This window comes from Anolis sagrei, chromosome 2 (genome assembly GCF_037176765.1).
Source record: "Anolis sagrei isolate rAnoSag1 chromosome 2, rAnoSag1.mat, whole genome shotgun sequence".
Lineage (NCBI taxonomy): Eukaryota > Metazoa > Chordata > Lepidosauria > Squamata > Dactyloidae > Anolis > Anolis sagrei.
The window spans coordinates 28465072-28485325 of record NC_090022.1 but is presented as its reverse complement, the minus strand read 5'-3'; the positions used below and the strand labels follow the sequence as shown (position 1 = coordinate 28485325).

At 46.8% G+C, this 20254-nt stretch overlaps 1 protein-coding gene across 2 annotated transcripts; it reads right to left on the bottom strand.

Annotated features, from left to right (window-relative positions):
* Window positions 1-73: 73 nt before the first annotated feature.
* Window positions 74-18330, bottom strand: DALRD3 (DALR anticodon binding domain containing 3). 2 transcript variants are annotated; one of them, XM_067463429.1, is made up of 13 exons: window positions 18076-18329; window positions 16315-16613; window positions 15627-15901; window positions 14302-14360; window positions 14091-14213; window positions 13600-13670; window positions 12330-12388; window positions 10582-10664; window positions 9423-9546; window positions 8721-8779; window positions 7746-7859; window positions 1881-1949; window positions 74-770 (listed from the first exon to the last, which is right to left on the bottom strand). In XM_067463429.1, exons 1-13 carry the CDS (start codon window positions 18268-18270, stop codon window positions 651-653), a joined length of 1650 nt encoding a protein of 549 aa, XP_067319530.1. In that variant the 5' UTR covers window positions 18271-18329; the 3' UTR covers window positions 74-650. The 2 variants fall into 2 exon arrangements, with proteins under 2 accessions (XP_067319530.1, XP_067319531.1); XM_067463430.1 differs by lacking the exons at window positions 74-770; window positions 1881-1949 and having other exon boundaries at window positions 7780-7859; window positions 8687-8779; window positions 18076-18330.
* Between the last annotated feature and the right edge of the window lie 1924 nt (window positions 18331-20254).

Below are 20254 nucleotides of genomic sequence, written 5' to 3'. Positions count from 1 at the left end.
CTTGCCACAGCCTGCAAGAACCTTGATTTTCTCTCACACCTTTTGCTGTTCAGACAGATTTTGTGCAACAGCATGAGCAACAAGTGTGTGTGTTTCTTTATTTACACTTTCTTTGTTTCCACCAACTGTGCCAAAAAGAAATCTTTCTGTGAAAGGGTGGGAGACACTTCCCAAAGAGCCTCATCTATTTCAGGACAGAATAAAAACAAACAGTAGCCTATTATTTGCATTTGTTGTGGTTCTTTCTTTTGGCTTGTGCCGTTATCTTCCTTTTGGTATTCTATGAGCAAATGGGAGGAAACAGAGCAACACAGTTGGGAGTACTCGGCTTCCTTGCTTGCAATTTTTAAGTCTATGCTCACTCGCAACTAAGTTTTCACAATTTTAGCCCCAAAGGATCTCGGTAGGCAATTCAGAGCCAAAGCGTGAACCATTGACAACCAAGTTCTGCTCTGCTTAATTCCTGTCATCTCTGCTCGACCCAAGGCAGTCTGGTCCACAAGAAGGCAGTCAGAGCAAAGATGGACCAGCTGTTTCAGATCAGAAAGAACTTCTGAAGATGCCAGTCACAGATACAGGTGAAGTCTTAGGAGAGAATGCTGCTTGAAACATGGCTGTGCAGCCCAAAAGACTCACAGTAACCCTCTGTTTCAGATCTGGCGAAGGGGAGGCAGGTGGAGGGTGGCCAGGGCGCTGTGAAACACTTCTCTCACTGCCCTCATCAGCTGTAACCGGGCAAACATCTGGCTGAAAAGGTGAGGGCGAGGCTCCTGTTGGAAACAAAGAAAGCAATTTCAAGGAACAGCAGAAGTAGCTTTCTAGTGCTGTTGGTTTTGTGTGGAAATAGTTGGGATTTCCTTTGATGCCATCCCGATTTCCCATTATCAACAACTACCCCTGAACTTCATCACATAAGAGATACTTCAGAGATTTGCTGAGGAGGAAAGTATTTGCAAAGAATTCTGTCTTCTGCAGCAAGTGGGGACGGGATTTCTGTATTATGGGATTTTAAGTGGGCAGCAAAATTAGTGACCCCTGTACCACTGGCTGGTGCTTGTGCCACTCAAGGAAGTGGGTGCCCACTGTACAGCGAAGCAAAGAAGACTGACCCTTTTGCCTTACTCAAATCACTTATAAACATTTTGCATTTTTTTAAAACAAGTAGTTTTGATGTCGCAAAGCAACTGAGAATAGCTTTAAATCAGGCCTGCACAACCCTTTTGTCTTATTCAAATTATTTAACCATTTTGCATCCCTAAAAAAGTAGTTTTTATGTTGCAAAGCAACAGGGAATAGCTTTGGCCCTCCAGGTGTTTTGGACTTCAGTGCCCATAATTCCTGACCACTGAACAAGCTGGCTAGGGCTTCTGGGAGTTGGAGTCCCAAACACCTGGAGGCAGGCCAGCTTTAAAGGGAAGTGACACAAATTCCTGTAAAGGTTCTACCACCAGATCACTTTCCCATTAACCACAGCCCTTGCCAAAAATTAATCCCTACCTTACATAGCATGTGCTATATATTTGAAAACGTTCATTTTACTGAAGTGTGTGTTTCAGCACAGATCATGCCAAATGGTAACTGATGTTTAGTTACCTTATGTCCTGTGTGTGGTCTGCATCCAGGTTTGTGATTAAAGTATGTATGACTCACGCTGAACCCATATTTTCTTAATTTATATTCATTTTGTAGATAGGGTCTATGCTGATGGAGTGTTGGAGTCCTAGAATAATAGAGTTGGAAGAGACCACGCAGGTCATCTCGTCCAACCCCCTGCAATGCAGGAAAATCACAATCAAAGAATCCCCAACAGATGGCCATCTAACAACTCTTGCAATGTATTGTATACTCTATACAAGCTGTGCTCCTTATTGGATACCTACCCCCAAGATATGCACCCGGTTGTAGTAGGAACTGAAATCCATGCTCAGCTGTATCAAGAACTTGCATACCTAAAACACAATGTAGATCAATTCTTTACTTACAAATCCTTCAGACAGGGAAACGGTATGATTGTCAACATAACTGGGATACACGAAACAGTCTTGTATTAAATAAGATTACTCATCCAACTACTAACACAAGTGATTCTACAATTTTATACAGGGGTTTTTTTTTTCCCCCTCGATGGACTGTCACCTTGTCGTGGTGAGGGGGCTTGCGTGTTCCGATGAACCTGTGGGCACAACAACTGGAGTCGTGCACTCCCAGGAGTGGCTGCGGGGGAGGTCCCAGACCAAGCACAGTCCGAAGACCCAAAGACCTCAACGGCGGAGCAGGCGGAGGATAACATGGCACATGTTACAACGGCTGCGAAGGCGGAAGAAGGCTGCAACAGACTGAGAAGCCACGGTCATTGTGTTAAACTACATCACCAGTGGAACCTCACTCTGTGAAGTCTGTGTGTTGATCAGTTGTGCACTGACCTCCACACATTAAAAAAATCCACGCACAGGCGTCTTCCAAAGAAAATAAAAACCAACCAACCAAAGTCCCATGGCGATCAGCGAGTGGCGACGGGGGCAAGACTGTGAAATCTGGAAGCCCCTAGTCACAGACTGGCACATGGGCGGTGGGTACGGACTCAGTCGTTCTACCTCAAGGTCCGAGGCAGTTGAGTAGTTCGGCAGCTGTATCCGCGACTGAGCAGCCCTATTGAGGACCCACTCTGCTCACCCCACATGGGGAGGGGGCTAGAAAAGGTGCCCCAAACATAGTCTGCCTCACTCATCCCCGACTGGACTGCCGCGTCCAGTGGGGTCACCACCCTGCGGCCAAAAAAGGAAAATGAACTTCGGTACGTGGAACGTACGGACTCTGATGGACAACAGTGGCAATGAACGCCCCGAATGCAGAACTGCCATCATTGCAAGGGAGCTGGGACGCTTCAACATCGACATAGCAGCCCTTCAGGAGACCCGGAGAGCAGGAGAGGGACAGCTGAAGGAAGAAAAAGGAGGCTACACCTTCTTTTGGAAGGGACTGCCCGAAAAAGACCAAAGAATGCACGGAGTTGGCTTCGCCATCAGAAACGATCTGGTGAAACATCTGTCCGAAGCACCCACTGGCATCAACGAACGACTCTCAACCCTCCGAATCGATCTTGCCAAAAACCAACGGGCAACCATCATAAGTGCCTATGCACCAACACTAGATGCTGACGAAGACATCAAGGAGAAATTCTACTGTCAGCTGGACACCGTCCTATCGGGGATACCTAAGGGGGACAAAATCATCCTCCTGGGGGACTTCAATGCAAGAGTCGGGCGAGACTTCGACCTGTGGCCAGGGACCATTGGAAAAGACGGGGTTGGAAACAGCAACTCAAATGGCATCCTGCTTCTCACCAAATGTGTGGAGCACAACCTTGTCATCACCAACACGCTCTTCCGCCAGAAAAACAAGTTCAAGACATCATGGAAGCACCCCCGGTCAAAGCATTGGCACCTCTTAGACTATGTAATCACACGCGCCAGAGACCGCCGTGACGTGCTCCTCACAAGAGCCATGACAGGTGCTGACGACTGCTGGACTGACCACAGGCTAATTTGATCCTCGATGGCTATCAAGATCGCCCCCAAGCGCAGACTCCAAGGAAGGAAGACAAGGCGCAAAATGAACACCCAAGCCCTTCAGGAGCCCTCCAGACGAGCCCATCTCCAAACAGCACTCAAGGACCATCTATCCACAGAACACCCCGAAAATGTTGAGGAACATTGGAACAAACTGAAGACCTCCATCATCCAAGCCTGCGAAGAAACTATTGGATACCAAGCCAAGAAACATCAAGACTGGTTTGATGAAAATGACATCGAGATCCAACAGCTAATTGACAAGAAAAGGAAAGCCTTCCAAGCATGGCAGAGAGACATCAACTGTGCTGCTAAGAAAAAGATCTATGCTAGTGCAAAAGCTGAGGTCCAAAGAAGGACAAGAGAACTCAAGAACATCTGGTGGACAAAGAAGGCCGAAGAAATCCAACACCTGGCAGATACCCATAATGCTCAGGGATTCTTCAAAGCCACAAAGGTCATCTATGGACCAAGAAACCATGGCATACAGCCTCTACGCTCATCAGATGGAACCAAACTCCTGAAGGACCAAAACTCAATTGTACTACGTTGGAAAGAACACTACCAAAGCCTCCTGAACCGCAGCTCCAATGTGGCCGAAGAGGTCCTCTCACAAATCCCGCAACAACAAACCAGGGATGAGCTTGCAGCACTGCCTAGTTTGGAAGAAGTCAGCAATGCCATCAGCCAACAGAAGAATAACAAAGCCAGTGGACCAGATGGGATCCCTGCTGAAATCTTTAAAGAGGGAGGACCTGAGCTAACACACCAACTCCACCAGCTCATAGAAAAAGTGTGGGTGACCGAGAAAATCCCAGCAGATTTCAAGGACGCCACCATCATCACCCTCTTCAAAAAAGGGGAAAGAACAGACTGCGGAAACTATCGAGGTATCTCCCTTCTAACCTCCGCTGGGAAAATCCTCGCAAGAATCCTTGCAAACCGCCTTCTGCCCCTCTCAGAAGACACCCTCCCAGAATCCCAGAACGGCTTCCGCCCCTCCAGAGGAACCGTGGACATGATCTTCACTGCACGACAACTCCAAGAAAAATGCAGGGAACAAAACCAACCCCTGTACATGGCATTCATCGACCTTGCAAAGGCATTCGACACAGTGAATCGCAGCGCTCTCTGGACCATCCTCCACAAAATCGGGTGCCCTAACAAATTTGTGAACATCCTGCGGCTCCTCCATGATGACATGATGGCAACAGTTTTGGACAGCAGTGGCTCCCAAAGTGACCCATTTAAGGTGGAATCCGGTGTCAAACAGGGATGTGTTATCGCCCCAACTCTATTCTCCATCTTCATCGCTATGATACTTCACCTTGTTGATGGGAAGCTTCCCACCGGAGTGGAAATAATCTATCGGACAGATGGCAAGCTATTCAACCTCAGCAGACTGAAAGCCAAAACCAAGGTTACAACAACATCTGTTATAGAACTCCAGTATGCTGATGACAATGTTGTCTGTGCGCATTCAGAAGAAGATCTACAAGCCACTCTAAACACCTTCGCAGAAGCATACGAGAAGCTCGGCCTGTCACTGAACATTGAGAAAACCAAGGTGCTGTTCCAGCAGTCACAAGCCAATCCCTCTCCAATGCCAGTAATACAGCTTAATGGTGTAACATTAGAAAATGTGGACCATTTCCGCTACCTTGGCAGCCACCTCTCCACCAAAGTCAACATCGACGCCGAAATACAACACCGCCTGAGCTCTGCAAGTGCAGCATTTTCCAGAATGAAGCAAAGAGTGTTTGAGGACCGGGACATCCGTAGGGAGACCAAGGTGCTTGTCTATAAAGCCATTGTCCTCCCAATCCTGCTATATGCCTGTGAGACGTGGACAGTCTACAGACGTCATATGCAACTCCTGGAACGATTCCATCAGCGCTGCCTCCGGAAAATCCTGCAAATCTCCTGGGAAGACAAGCGGACAAACGTCAGTGCGCTGGAAGAAGCAAAGACCACCAGCATTGAAGCGATGGTCCTCCAACATCAACTCCGCTGGGCCGGCCACATTGTCCGGATGCCTGACCACCGTCTCCCAAAGCAGTTGCTCTACTCCGAACTTAAGAACGGAAAACGGAACGTTGGTGGACAGGAAAAGAGATTTAAAGATGGGCTGAAAGCCAACCTTAAAAACTCTGGCATAGACACCGAGAACTGGGAAGCCCTGGCCCTTGAGCGCTCCAGCTGGAGTACAGCTGTGACCAGCAGTGCTGCAGAATTCGAGGAGGCACGAGTGGAGGGTGAAAGAGAGAAACGTGCCAGGAGGAAGGCGCGTCAAGCCAACCCCAACCGGGAACGCCTTCCACCTGGAAACCAATGCCCTCACTGCGGAAGAAGATGCAGAGCAAGAATAGGGCTCCACAGCCACCTACGGACCCACAAGGAAATCCATAATGGAAGACCATCTTACTCGTCCAACGAGGGATAGCCTAAGTAAGTAAGTATACAGGGGTTTGACCTATGGCCGTCTAGTTGATGCCCTTTTCAACTGACAGCACTAGGGCCTATCAAACTACAAAATATGTGCTGTAGTATTCATCTTTGACCCTGCTATAGTATATTTGTCATGGGTCATGCATTCCAACATACAGATACATTTTGATTTTAGATACACTTAGGACTCTAGACCTATGGCTGGGGCATATGCAGAAGAGTCCAGTGTCAGAAATATTAAATATTAACTAGGTATTTTTAATTCCAAAAATGTGAGTCAAGTACAGAAAGGGTTAAATGGATGCACTGACGCAGCAAAAGCTGCAGTTCTATATAAGTGGGTGTGCCTGTAGCTTAGTACACCTCAGTGTTAGTTGCCCTCAGTATGAAGGGACATCAGTCTGAGAGAGGCCTCAGTGTGAGGTAAACCTCAGTGAGAGTGTCAGGACCCAGTTTCCAGGGCCTTGGTTTTGGCACCAGGAATCAGGGTTCTGATGTTGGACACTCATAAGACACCTGCGGCGGCTGACCCTGAAAGAAAGCGGGCAACAATTTGGGCGGGTGATTTATGCGGGGTTTTGTCTTGGCTGGAGTTGCATTTTTGAATGTGTGGGAAGGGTATATAAGAGAGTGCCAACCAGCGGCAGGCACTCTCGGCTTTTCGCATGTCCATGTTTCCAGTAGTAAAGTTCTCTTTGATATCAGAACATTGTCCTGTGTTTTCATTTGGGAGCATCTGCTGTGAGCTGACAGAGAGAGGCCTCAGTGTGAGAAGGCCTGGTGCAAGAAGGCTTCGGTGAAAGAAGCTCCAGGTTGAAGACTTCGTGTATGAATCTCCAATGTGTAAAAAGTTACTGTGTGAAACATCTGTGTAAGTTTGGTGTGAGAGGAAACTCAGTGAGAGCAAAGCTATTTATCTGTATGAGAAAGAAGCCCAGTGTGGAAGCTAAGAAGGAAGTATAAAGAACTTTGTGTTATGGAAACCTTTTCCTTGTAAATAGTGCAACCATATTATTTTGCTATAAAGGAAAGTCTCCTATGGCAGAGATAACATTATCCTGTTTTTTTGTTCTTTGGGCTACTGGTGCTGGGTCACTCTGCTGTATATTTATGATGAGGGTCTTTTGTTAATAAGCCCACTCATCCAACACCCACCCCAGCCAAATTAGCTAGTGCATTAAACAGGACAGTTTCCAGGCAAGGTCTGATAACACAGAAGGCTTTTCAGTCATACTTGGAGATTGAAATAGCAAGCTCGGGTATTAAAATGAGGTCTGGGTCAGCTATAGCAGAGGCATGGGCAAACTACCAGCTGTTAGGAATAGTCTAAAGCACCTGGAGGGGCCAAGTTTTCCCATGTCTGGCCTACAATCAGTATCAATTCCCTTCTGCACTCAGACTAGTCAGAAATTGCTTCTTTCGCCTGCAGTAAGCTATGAAATACTATGAACATTGTCAGCATTTCCCTGAGATCTGGAGATGATGGGCAGCCCTATCAGGATATGTGGGAAGGCTTCATGATTGGACCCCTCTTTCCTAAAGCAAAACACCTGCCAAGTAAAGCACTGAGCTCATCCAAAGATTATCCAATGAGATGCTAGCTCATCCAAAGATTATCCAATGAGATGCTAGAATGATGCACACGTTCGTACATGCATGAAGCCAAGACTTAGGAAAGGAAAAATAGCACAGCCATCCTGTCCAGCAGGACCCAAAAACGCAGCTCACCGCTTCTGTGCTGGCTGTGATCCTGAGCCCACCCTCAGCAAGGGGAAGCTGTAGGACACGGTCCAGAGTCTCCTGGAAGGGTAGGACACCGTTGAATAGCAGCAGCCATTCACCCTGAGAGAGAAACAAAATACTTGAGTGAGTCACATTAGAAGAGGAAATGTAATAGAAAACCTATTCCAACAAATGTTGTGGTTTTCATGCTTCTGTTAATGGGGAAAGGGTCCTTTTGGATACACCAGGCATGAGCAAACTTCAGTACTCCAGGTGTTTTGGGATTCAACTCCCACAATTCCTAACAGTTGGTAGGAATTGTGGGAGTTGAAGTCCAAAACATCTGGAGGGCTCAAGTTTGCCCACGCCTGGAAAATACGAAGACTGCCAGTTGAGAAGGGAAATAAAGCCTCCTGTCTCAACCAACTGCTGTCCACAAAGTTTTAACAGCGGCACTGTTGGTGGCATCAGGAGAAAGTCAGGTTTGCATACAGAGGATACCCCAAAGCCAGTCACCTATGCTTCAGAATAGATTATCATTTCCCCTCAATCATTCAGCACCGTGTAAATAGCCAGGTGAGGGATTCTCTGAGTGAGTACCAACCACACTGGAAGTATTTGTCTGTGGTACAGAATCTCTCCATTTGGGTACATAGAATCACAAAGTTGAGAGAGACCCCAAGGGCCATCTAGTCCAACCCCCATTCTGCCATGCAGGAATACACAATCAAAGTACTCCTGGCAGAAGACCATTCAGCCAATTAAAAAACCTCCAGAGAGGATTCCACCCTATTCTGAGGCAGTCAAACAGCTCTGACTGTCAAGAAATTCTTTCCCATGTTTACGTAGAATCACGGCACCCTGGATTTCACAACCTGCTTCATGCCAGTCAAATGTACACCTATTTTACATGAACCCACCCCTTACTACAACACACTCTTACAAACCCTTCAAGTCTGGGTCTTCCTCTCCTTTTCTCACCTCTTCCCTGAGAGATTTGTAGTTCAGCTCGGAAGGAGGAGGAAAGGCTGGATAGAGGCCTGGAAAAGGGACCACAGAGATTGGTTACTGAGAAAGCCCAAGGAAAGGAAGAATTTAGCAAAATTGGGCCACAAATTTTGCAAATTTACATGAAAAAGTTGGAGTGAGGAAAGGCAGACTGAGGCTCCTTCTACACTGCCATATAAAATCCAGATTATCTGATTTGAACTGGATTATATGGCAGTATAGATTCATATAACCCAAAGCAGGAGGGTTATTTTTGAAAATCTGGATTATATAGTAGTGTAGAAGGGGCCTGAGACAACAAGACTATGCAGCAGTTTTTTTCAAATCTGGCAAACACAATAAACCAAGCAAATTAACCGGTATTGCTAACATTTATTCATTTTAGCCCCTCTTCCCTTTTCCTTCCTTCATTGCCTTCTCCAAGCTTTCCTGTCTTCTCATGATGTGGCCAAAGTACTTCATCTTTTACTCTAATATCCTTCCCTCCAGTGAGCAGTCGGGCTTTATTTCCTGGCGTATGGACTGGTTTGATCTTCTCATGGTCCAAGGCACTCCAACACAACAGTTCAAAAGTGTCTCTCTTCTGACAACACCACCACCCAGTCCTGATTCAGGTGCAGGCCTATCTCTCATCATCCCCAGGTGTCAGATGCAATGGTTTGTGTGAACTCTCACCTTGTGCTTCTGCTCGCTTGTAAGTTTCAAACAGGGTGGCCAGCCGAGCACAGTTGTACATCACAAAGGCTCCGCTTTTAGTCCCCTTGGTGGAGATGCTGGCCTCTTCAACATCCAGAAGAACCTATGAGGGGGGAAATCCACTATGTTGAGAGAGAAGTGCTCTAAACTCTCCTTGGAAACCCTGAAGATATTTTGGCCCTACAGATATTTTGGACTTGAATTCACAAAGACCCCAGAAAACTGGGGAAAATGCAAATGGAGTGTGAGAATTGTAGTCCAAACATGTAGGGAGCCAAAGGTTGACCACCCTTGGGTTTTGCAAGCGTGCTTCATTTATACTTATTCCTTGGATGCCCTGAGCTGCTTCATTGATAATTATCAATAGTCTGCAAATCATGTTTTAGTTTCCTTTGCTGAGTCACCAGTTGACACATATATAGAGAACTGTATGGACTGCCAACCCAAACTCCACAAAACGTCCAATCCAACATTCTGCTAAAAAATATTCAACATTCAGAATTGGATTTACAATTCTATACATTTATTTAAGAGATGCTGCCTTTGTATCAGTATTAACAGTAAAGCTTTCCCCTTGACATTAAATCTAGTCGTGTCTGACTCTGGGGGGTGGTGCTCATCTCCATTTCTAAGCCGAAGAGCTGGCGTTGCCCATAGACACCTCCAAGGTCATGGGGCTGGCATGACTGCATGGAGCGCTGTTACCTTCCCACCAGAGCGGTACCTATTGATCTACTCTCATTTGCATGTTTTCAAACTGCTAGGTTGGCAGAAGCTGAGGCTATCAATGGGAGCTCATCCTGTCCCACGGATTTGAACCACCGACCTTCCAGTCAGCAAGTTCAGCAGCTCAGTGGTTTAACCCAACGTGCCATACTTCAGCATTAATAATTCGGTCCAAATATATTTTAGTCAGTGTCATACAAACAAAATGATTACTAGTTCACTATTGTAATCTGTGTGGCTAAAACCTTGTGGCTTCTCCACAAAGACCACATTGCCTTCTGAATGACCATATGAGTCCCTACGAGGAGATAGGGCGGAGTATAAAGAAAGCATCATCATCATCATCATCATCATCATCATCATTATTATTATTATTATGCAAAAGATACTTCAAAAGGATACATCTGGTTACCTGGCTTTGATGGTTTATGCTAAGCATCTCAAACCGGATGGCAGCTGCTGTTAGGACATTGACTATTTCAGTCCAGGTATCATCTGGGTGAAGAAGCAAAAGACATACACTTGTCCATCAACAAGATGCTCAAGCAAGCCGAAAACTTACAGATCGAGGAGATCTGGGACTGTTGTTCTTAAACCCCCCATTTTTTGGGAGAGGCAGTTATGGAGTATGATGAAAATTATGGAGCTCTTTCCAAGAAAACAGACATAAAATTACACATATATGTGCACAATTTAATTTCGTTGCATTGGGAATTGATTTTCTTCATATAGAAGAAAATAACCTTAGTAAAGTTAATTTTTATCATTACACTGTAGGAAACAGCCTTGATAGTAGTCAGAAATATTAAATATTAACTAGGTATTTTAATTACCAAAAATGTGAATCAAGCACTGAAAGGGTTAAATAGATGCAAAGGCTGCAGTTCAATATAAGCAGGTGTGTTTGTAACTTAGTAGCCCTCAATCTGTGAGAGGTCTCTGTGGGAGAAGGACTTCAGTGGGTTAGCAGGCCTCAGTATGAGAAGGCCTCAGTGTCAGTTCACCCTCAGTGTCTGAGAGAGCTCAGTGGGAGAAAGGCCTCAGTGTGAGGTAGGCCTCAGTATTAGTAGGCCTGATGTGAGAAGCTTCGAAGAGAAAGGCCCAGGTTGAAGGCCATCATGTGTGAAGCTCCAGTGTGATGGCTGCTGTGTGAAGCTCCTGTGTAAGTTTGGTGTGAGAAGAGGTTATGTGGGAGCAAAGCTGTTTATCTGCATGAGAAAGCGTGGAAGCAAAGAAGGAAGTATAAAGAACTTTGTTCGTGTTATGGAAACCTTGTTTTTGTAAATAGTGCAACCATATTATTTTGCTATAAAGAAAAGTCTCCAATGGAAGAGATAATATTGCTCAGTGTATTTTTGTTCTTTTTATCATATTGGGCAACCGGTGCTGGGTCACACTGCTGCTAATAAGTTACTCTGTTGTGCATTGATAAGGGTCTTTTATTAATAAGCCCACTCGCCCAACAGTAAATATGAAACTGAACCATGATGGGAGGTGGAACAGAGAGAGAAAAAAATTGATAGTTTTATTACTTGTTCATGAACTTTCAAACACATCCATAGGTCTTCTAGAAGTCAATTGACTTCAAGTTCAGAGCACGGAAAAAAATGGCCATTACTTTCTGATTAATGTTTTTTTTTGTTGTGTCAGGAGTGACTTGCAAAACTGCAAGTCGCTTCTGGTGTGAGAGAATTGGCCGTCTGCAAGGATGTTGCCCAGGGGACGCCAGGATGTTTTATTTATTTATTTATGATGTTTTATCATCCTTATGGGAGGCTTCTCTCATGTCCCCACATGAGGAGCTGGAGCTGATAGAGGGAGCTCATCCGCACTCTCCCCGGATTCGAACCTGCAACCTGTCGGTCTTCAGTCCTGCCGACACAGGGGTTTAACCCACTGCGCCACCGGGGGCTCCCTACTTTCTGATAAAGACATTGGATTAGATGATACTAATAAAAGAGTGAAGGAGACTCCAGATAAAAGGGCTGGGGATTATTACCCAACTGAACTGGCAGGCAGATATCTCCCCACCCCACACATAAAATAAATAAGCCATCCAGCAGGAAGATGCACCTGAATCTAGTGAAAAATATTCAGACCTTCAAAAAGCAGCTCAGGGGAAAACAAACAGCACCCAACAAATGACAAGACAACCATTACCCTGGGAAAGATCTCCATACTTCAACACTGAAGCCTCATACATTTGGGAGTGCCGCAACCTATAAGAGATCATACACAGTAGTTTATAGCAGAAGAACCATGTGTAAAGTACAAACAAGTCACTAATACTGAATCATATGCCGACCAATAAAAAAATGCTAATTGGAAAGACTTGTGTGACTTGTATAGTCTGCAAAATACAAACAAGTCACTAATACTGAATCATATGCCGACCAATAAAAAATGTTAATGGGAAGAGAAAAAAACAGGACTCCATTCACATCTAGTACAGCCCTGTAAGCTTAATAAAGGTAAAACTAATGCTGTTTTGCCATATCTTTAGCTAATAGCTACACCAGATTGCAAACCCTGGTCTGGCTAAAGATATGGCAAAACAGCCTAAGTTTTTAATGAAATGACAGCCTAAAATGAAGAATTATAACCTGGTCCTTAATCACTCAATATAAGGCTCTTTCTACACTGATGTATAAAATCCAGATTATCTACTTTGAACTGGATTATATGGCAGTGTGGCCCCCTGGTGGTACAGCAGGTTAAACCAGTGAGTTGCTGAACTTGCTGATTGAAAGGTTGGCATTTCAAATCCGAGGAGCAGGATGATCTCTCGCTGTTAGCCCCAGCTTCTGCCAACCTAGCAGTTTGAAAAAATGCAAATGTGAGTAGGTTCTGCTTCTGCGGGAAGGCAACAATGCTCCATGCAGACTTGTTCGCCACATGACCATGGAGGTTTCCATTGACAACGCCGGCTCTTCAGTTTAGAAATTGAGATGACAGAGTTGGACATGACTAGATTTAATGTCAGGGAAAAGCTTTATCTTTACTATATGGGAGTATAGAGTTATATAACCCAGTTCAAAGCAGAAAATGTGAATTATCTGCTTTGATAATCTGGATTATATGGCAGTGTAGAAGGGGCCTAAGACTGCCATTTCATTAAAATCTAATGTTGTTTTGCAATATCTTTTGCTAGACCAGGGTTTGCACTCTGATGACTGGGTTCTAAGGACAACACCATTTCTCCTAAATAGAGAATGAGGGCTTGTATATCAGCCTAAATCAGCTGCCTAACAAGCACATGCAATGCATGATGGCTGTCCTTTGCTAGCCGCTGTCCAGAAAGAAACTGCAGGCTCTCATTCACAGGATCTCCTGCTTGCTCCAAATCTTAAGGAAGGAAAAATGCTATACTGTTCTTACCAAAACAAACAGGTCCTGAATGGGAAACAGCTGGGAAAGAGCTATCACTTACTGGAAATAATGAAGAATGCTCAAAGGAGAGGCAGAGCGGATGGTTTTCACGGGTCCACAGACAAGGTGCTTCTATGGACAGAATAAATACAAAGCTGTAGTAGCAAGCAACATGTTGATATGTATTGTTACACATCATGAATGCAACACTGTAGCCCTCCAGAAGTTGTTGGAAAAGTTTTGTGGTAGCCAATCTCAACCTTCCACCCTTTCAATAGATATGGGATTCAAGCTCTCATTGTTCCTAGACAAGCATGGCAATGGCTGCAGTCTGATCCAGGCACTGGCAAACTTTGGCTCTCCAGGTGTTTTAGACTTCAAGTCCCACAATTCCTAACAGCTAGGAGGCTGTTAGGAATTGTGAGAGTTGAAGTCTAAAACACCTGGAGAGCCAAAGTTTGCCTGTATCTGGTTTGAACCATTTACAGGAAAACACCTGTAGAAATCCTGTCTGATAGACACATCATCACCAAAGGAAAGGCCGCTCCTCACCTGTGGACCTGGGAGTGTTTGTGGAGCAACCAGCCTCCACAACAAGTCCACCTTCTGCTGCTGGAAGGCCTCCTCGTGGCTCACCACATGTACAACGCTGCATGTCCTTCCCGGTGCATCGGCCTGGAGAGGAAAAGTAGTTTGCACAAATGATGGGCAAGGGTGCCGTTCCAAGCACAGCAACAGCAAACCCTCTCAGTGTATTGCTCACCATGCATCGCAAGGCCATGCGGTGGAGCTCAGCAACGTGGCAGAGTTTTTCTTCAGTCACTGAAATGGAAGAGAGGATTCATGAAAGGCTGTAAGTCCCTGTTCGCACTGTTTGCTTCTGCTGCATTTGCGGCTCTTACGCCCTTTGGGGTTTCCATGCCCAAGTTGGGGCAGGAAAGAGGAACCAACCTGCTTGGAAGTTCCAAGCATAGTCACTTCTTTGACACCCATCTAGCCAATGGAGACTAGCCATTTTTAATGTATTATTATTATTGTAGTCTTGAGTCCCTGGTGATGCAGCGAGTTAAACTGCTGAGCTGCTGACCTTGTTTACCAAAAGGTCAGCGGTTTGAATCCCAGTAGTGGGGTGAGCTCCTGCTGTTGACCAGCTCCTGCCAACCTAGCAGTTCGAAAACATGCAAATGTGAGTAGATCAATAGATACCGCTTCGGCGGGAAGGTAACAGCGCTCCATGCAGTCATGCTGGCCACATGACCTTGGAGGTGTCTACGGACAACGCTGGCTCTTCATCTTAGAAATGGTGATGAGCACCACCCCCCAGAGCCGGACATGACTAGACTTAATGTCAAGTGGAAACCTTTATCGTTGCTATTGTAGTTTTACTGACAGGAGAGACACTTCTGCTATTTTGTGCTCCACTTGCCAAAATAACTTGACCTAGCCTTGGCTTCCTTAATCCATTAGTTAACCCTAATTAGAGCAAACACACTTAATCAAAAGTTTAATGGTGAGGCAACACCTAGATAAATCCCTATGATTCAATGGATCTACTCTAGTAAGGGCGACTAAAAAAAATCAAGCTTTGTGTTTATTGATTGATTACATAAGAGAAACAGGGGAAAATGAACACCATTTTCATCTCAGGCAGCAAATTGTCTTGGGCTAAAATGAGCGTTAGCATGATGTAGTGCAGGCACAGGCAAACTTGGGTTTTCCAGGTGCTTTGGACTTCAACTCCCATAATTCCTAACAGCCTATTGGCTGTTAGAAATTGTGGGAGTTGAAGTCCAAAACACCTGGAAGACCCAAGTTTGCCTGTGCCTGATGTGGTAGTTTGAGTGATGGACCAGGACTCTGGGAGCCAGGTTTTGAATCCCTGCTCAGCCATAAATTCCCATTGAGGGATCCTGGACACATCACACTCTCTCAGCCTCAAAGGATGGTAATGGCAACCCCCCTGAACAAACCTTGCCAAGAAAATCCTGTCATAGGTCCACCTTATGGTCACTATTGGTCAGAAACGCCTTGAAGGCACAGGGCAACAGCAAAGCAAAGTATACAGCTGAGATAAAAGAAACTACCTACCAAGAAAGACATCAAGGTTAGAGTCATAACCCTCCAGATGCTCCTGCTGCTCTTGTTCCTTCAGGATCTCTTTCAAGTGCAGTTTACACACTACACCTTCCTGGTCCTTAGGAGCAAATGTAGCATAAGGACAGCGACGGAGGGCTTCCTTCATGGCCAGATTGTCCTCAAGGTTTGGGGAAGTTTCTAACACCGAAGGCCAGTCAACTCTCAATTGTCTCAGAAAATGATGGATTTCTTCATCCTGCAAAGCTGGGACTAGATGCACATCTACCCTGGATGGCAAAAAAGGGAGGACGTCACACAACATTGGCCATAAAACAGGCAAAGTGAGAAGACGCAAAGTCCTCTATGAACAACCCAGGAAACAGGCTATCTGGTCTAGTTCAAAGCTAGCTAGCTCCTTTCCATAATGATGATGTCACTCAAAAAGAACAGAGCATATATATAGATAGATAGATAGATAATACTGAAAGAGCTACTGAAAGAGGCGGAAGGAGGAAAAAGGAGATGAAGAAGAAACCACAACAAGTACTACTTGACACAGTGGAATTTACTCCAAAGTAACAATGTAAAGGCCTACACTGCAATGCTGCAGTAAATAAATGAAAGCAACCCTCCCAATGTATATTTCTAGGCCCCGAGATAGGAAGCCATTCCCAGTACTGGCGGTGGTGCCCCTTCTGACCCTTGAGTGTGGAGCAGGCCGGCCAGGTGGTCCGCGACCAGGATGGTCCTGAGGTGGCTCAGGCTGAGAGAGGCCAGGCCTCTGCGCCCGTGGAGGGAGGCACAGTTGAGGAGGATGCTGTGCCCACTGCCTCTCTGGGGAGGCTTTGTATAGGTAGGGATGGCCCCCAGGATCTGTTCAAAGGCAGCAGGCCTCTCCAGGTGGACAGTCAGTCCGGCTGAGCACTCCTGGCAGCTCTGAATGGGGAGCACTCCTGGGCTTTTGAGGGAGACCACACTCTCGGTGATGCCAAGGGGAACCTATAGCAATGAGAGACAGAAAGGGAAAGTTGCATGGAGACTGAACAGGCAGAGCAGCCCAGAAAGAAGCTCAAGGAGTGGTGGATTTAAAAGGCCACGCCCCTTTGCACTCAGGCCACACCTCTATTCAATCCTGCCCCGCCTCACAGCCCTTGCCTCTTTAAGACCCCCTTCCCTAAGCCCCTTGAAGGCCCCGCCCCTTTCCACTCAGGCCCCGCCCCTCCTCCATCCTACCATGCCTCTGAAGGCCCCGCCCCTCAGGCCTTGCTCTCCTCAATCCTGCCCCGCCTCAGAGCCCATGTTTCTTAAAGGCCCCTCCCCCTTTCATAAAAACCCCGCCTCTTTCCACCCAGGCCCCGCCCCTCTTCAATCCTGCCTCGCCTCATAGACCTAATCTCAAGACCCCGCCCCTAAACTCCATGAAGGTACCGCCCCTCCACAACCCTGCCGTGCCTTATAGCACTTGCTTCAAGGCCACGCCCCTTCCCACGCAGGCCCCGCCCTCCTCAAGACAGCCCTGACTCATAGCCTTGCATCTTCAAGGCCCCACCCCTCTCCACCCAGGCCCCGCCCCGTTTCACACAGCCCCGCCTCTCCTCAATCCTGCCTCGCCTTATAGCCCTTGAATCAAGGCCCCACCCCTCTCCACACAGGCCCCGCCCCGTTTCACACAGCCCCGCCTCTCCTCTATCCGGCCCCGCCCTTCTCTACTCAGGCCTTCCTCTCCTCTATCCTGCCCCGCCTCAGAGGCCCCGCCCCCTTTCATGCAAACCCCGCCTCTTTCCACCTTGGCCCCGCCCCTCTCCAATCCTGCCTCGCCTCATAGACCTTGTCTTAAGCCCCGCCCCTAAACTCCTTGAAGGTAGCGCCCCTTTCCACTCAGGCCCCGCCCCGCTGTATAGCACTTGCTTCTTCAAGGCCCCGCCCCTTCCCACACAGGCCCCGCCCCTTCCCACACAGGCCCCGCCCTGCCTCATAGCCCTTGTATCTTCAAGGCCCCGCCCCTAAGCCCTCCTCACTCAGGCCTTGCTCTCCTCAATCCTGCCTCGCCTTATAGTCCTTGAACCAAGGCCCCACCCCTCTCCACACAGGACCCGCCCGCTTTTCACCCAGCCCCGCCTCTCCTCCATCCGGCTCCGCCCCTCTCTACTCAGGCCTTGCTCTCCTCAATCGTGCCCTGCCTCAGAGCCCATGTCTCTTCAAGGCCCCGCCCCTTTAATGCAAACCCCGCCTCTTTCCAACCAGGCCCCGCCCCTCTCCAATCCTGCCTCGCCTCATAGAACTTGTCTCAAACCCCGCCCCTATGCTCCTTGAAGGCCACGCCCCCTGCAGTCCTGCCCCGCCTTATAGAATTTCTCTTCAACGCCCCGCCCCTTTCCCTCCAAACCCCGCCCTTTTCAACCCAGGCCCCGCCCTTCTACAATCCCGCCCCGCCCCTTTCCAGCCAGGCCCCGCCCCCTACCTGCTCCTTGGCGAACATCCCCCTCAGGGCCGCCCGGGGCGCCAGGAAGTCGCGTCTACGTAAGTTCCGGGCGCTGTTTTCTTTGAACCAGACCGAGCCTCGAAGGGGGGCTCCCTCTCCGGCCTTTCCTCTGAGGGCGCCGTTTAAGGCCTCCAGGGTCGCAGACAGGGACAGCCGGCTGTCGGCCGTCTCCATGGCGACGGAAGGGCACCTGCACTCTCCCAAAATGAAATGGGAGGAAGTTCTGTCTAGTTCCGGAACCATGCTGCAGGATGTGACGTCACGATGACAGATTGTTGGAGGATAAAGCATTTTGAAGGATGGGGAAACACTCGGGATAGATCTGCACCGTGGAAGAGAAGGGTGAAGACCTTGTGAAACTACAATTCCCAGGATTTGATAGTATTGCCCAGGCCTGGGCCAGCTTGGGCCCTCCAGGGGTTTGGAATTGTAACAGGGTACCGGCTGTTAGGAATTGTGGGAGTTGTAGTCCAAAACCCCTGGAGGGCCCAAGCTGGCCCAGGCCTAGTATTGCTTCTCAATTCTGATTCTGGAACTGCCTTTGCTATGAAGACTATGAATCCTGGGAAATGTAATATTACAAGGCCTTTAGCCTTCTCTGCCAAAGAGGGTTGGTGCCTCACCAAACTGCAAATCCCAGGATCCCACATCCCAGAGTTAGGGCAATTAAAGATATCAGACTGCTTTATTTCTACAATGTTGATGTGCTCATAGTTGACTAGTTACTAACCCAAGGCATAAACTGACTTTAATCAGAGGTGATGTTCAACCAGGCTTTGCACAACTTCCAGGCATTTTTCGCTGCAGCTCCCATAAACCTTTACCAGTTTGACACCGCATTCACTGCCATGGCTCAATGCTGCAGAAGCGTGGGGTTTATAGTTTGGCTGGCTGGGATTTCTGGGAGTTGTAGGCCAAAAAACTTGGGGAACCACAGGTTGAAAACGACTGTCCTAAGATCTCCCACCAATCAGTATCTGCCTCAACTTTCTATTCCCTCCCCTTTCCAATTGCTAGCAATGCTTTTATATATAACCACATGATGACATTACAAAGAAGATCATTTCTCATTAGGCCTTATGTAGGTATTACGTTCAGGGCTTGTGCCCAGGGCTTGAGGAAGTACCAGGCAAAGTACAAATTATGTTGGAACTCTGGCATTTAGAGTAAAGGATTTCACAGCAGATTGATGAATAAAGAGATATACAGTACAACACATATACTAAATATTTATTTATTTACTGTATTTGTATACCGCCTTTCTCAGCCGTAGGCGACTCAAGGCAGTTAACAGGGTAAAATTCAATGCTTACAATATCATAAATACAATTTAAAACATAACATATAATAAAAAATTAAACGTATCAATAAAATAACAACAACAACAAAGTGTCTCCTTGTTAAAAATGTTGTCCGGTCTCATTGTCATAGTTCCATTTTCCTATGTCAGTTACTCTGCATTTGGAAACGCTTGTTCAAAAAGCCATGTCTTGACTTTTTTCTGGAATCTTAAAAGGGAGGTGGCCAATCTAATATCTCTAGGGAGGGCATTCCACAGCCAAGGGGCAACCGCCGAGAAGGCTCTGGCTCTCATCTCCGCCAAACATACTTGTGACAAAGGCGGTAACGAGCAGGCCCTCTCCAGATGATCTTAAGGTCCTAGATGGTTCATAAGGGGAGATGCGTTCGGACATGTAAGTTGGGCCAGAACCGTTTAGGGCTTTATAGGCTAAAGCCAGCACTTTGAATTGTGCCCGATAGCAAACTGGCAGCCAATAAAGTTGGCGCCACAGAGGAGTTGTACACTCCCTAAATAAATACATACAGGAGGATGTTTAATGTGGATGTGAAGCTTTATTTGGCTCAGAGTCTTCAAGTCTCTCCAACTTTTTTTTTTGACCCGATAAAGAACAAGATTTAGATTAGAATACATTTTCTTCCTTGGCCACAATTTATCAACAGAGAAAGAAAGATTAAACCAGATAAATTTGGTTTTTTTATCTCAACTGCCATCTTCTCGGGTTTTTGAAACTCATGTAGCTCTGACTACATGTGCCTTCCCCTAGTTTTTATTTCTTTCTTTCACATAAAGTTGGAAAAGACCCCAAGAGTCATCCAATCCAACCCCATTCTGCCATGCAGGAAGACAATCAATGCC

Excerpts from the sequence above, each read along its gene's own strand:
- DALRD3 (XM_067463429.1), bottom strand. The coding sequence starts at position 18,270 with ATGGAGACGGCCGACAGCCGGCTGTCCCTGTCTGCGACCCTGGAGGCC. Across the intron at positions 14,214-14,301 it reads GCATGGCCTTGCGATGCATG|GCCGATGCACCGGGAAGGAC; the intron begins GTGAGCAATACA and ends TTTCCTCTCCAG. Across the intron at positions 8,780-9,422 it reads CAAGCGAGCAGAAGCACAAG|GCCTCTATCCAGCCTTTCCT; the intron begins GTGAGAGTTCAC and ends TCCCTTTTCCAG.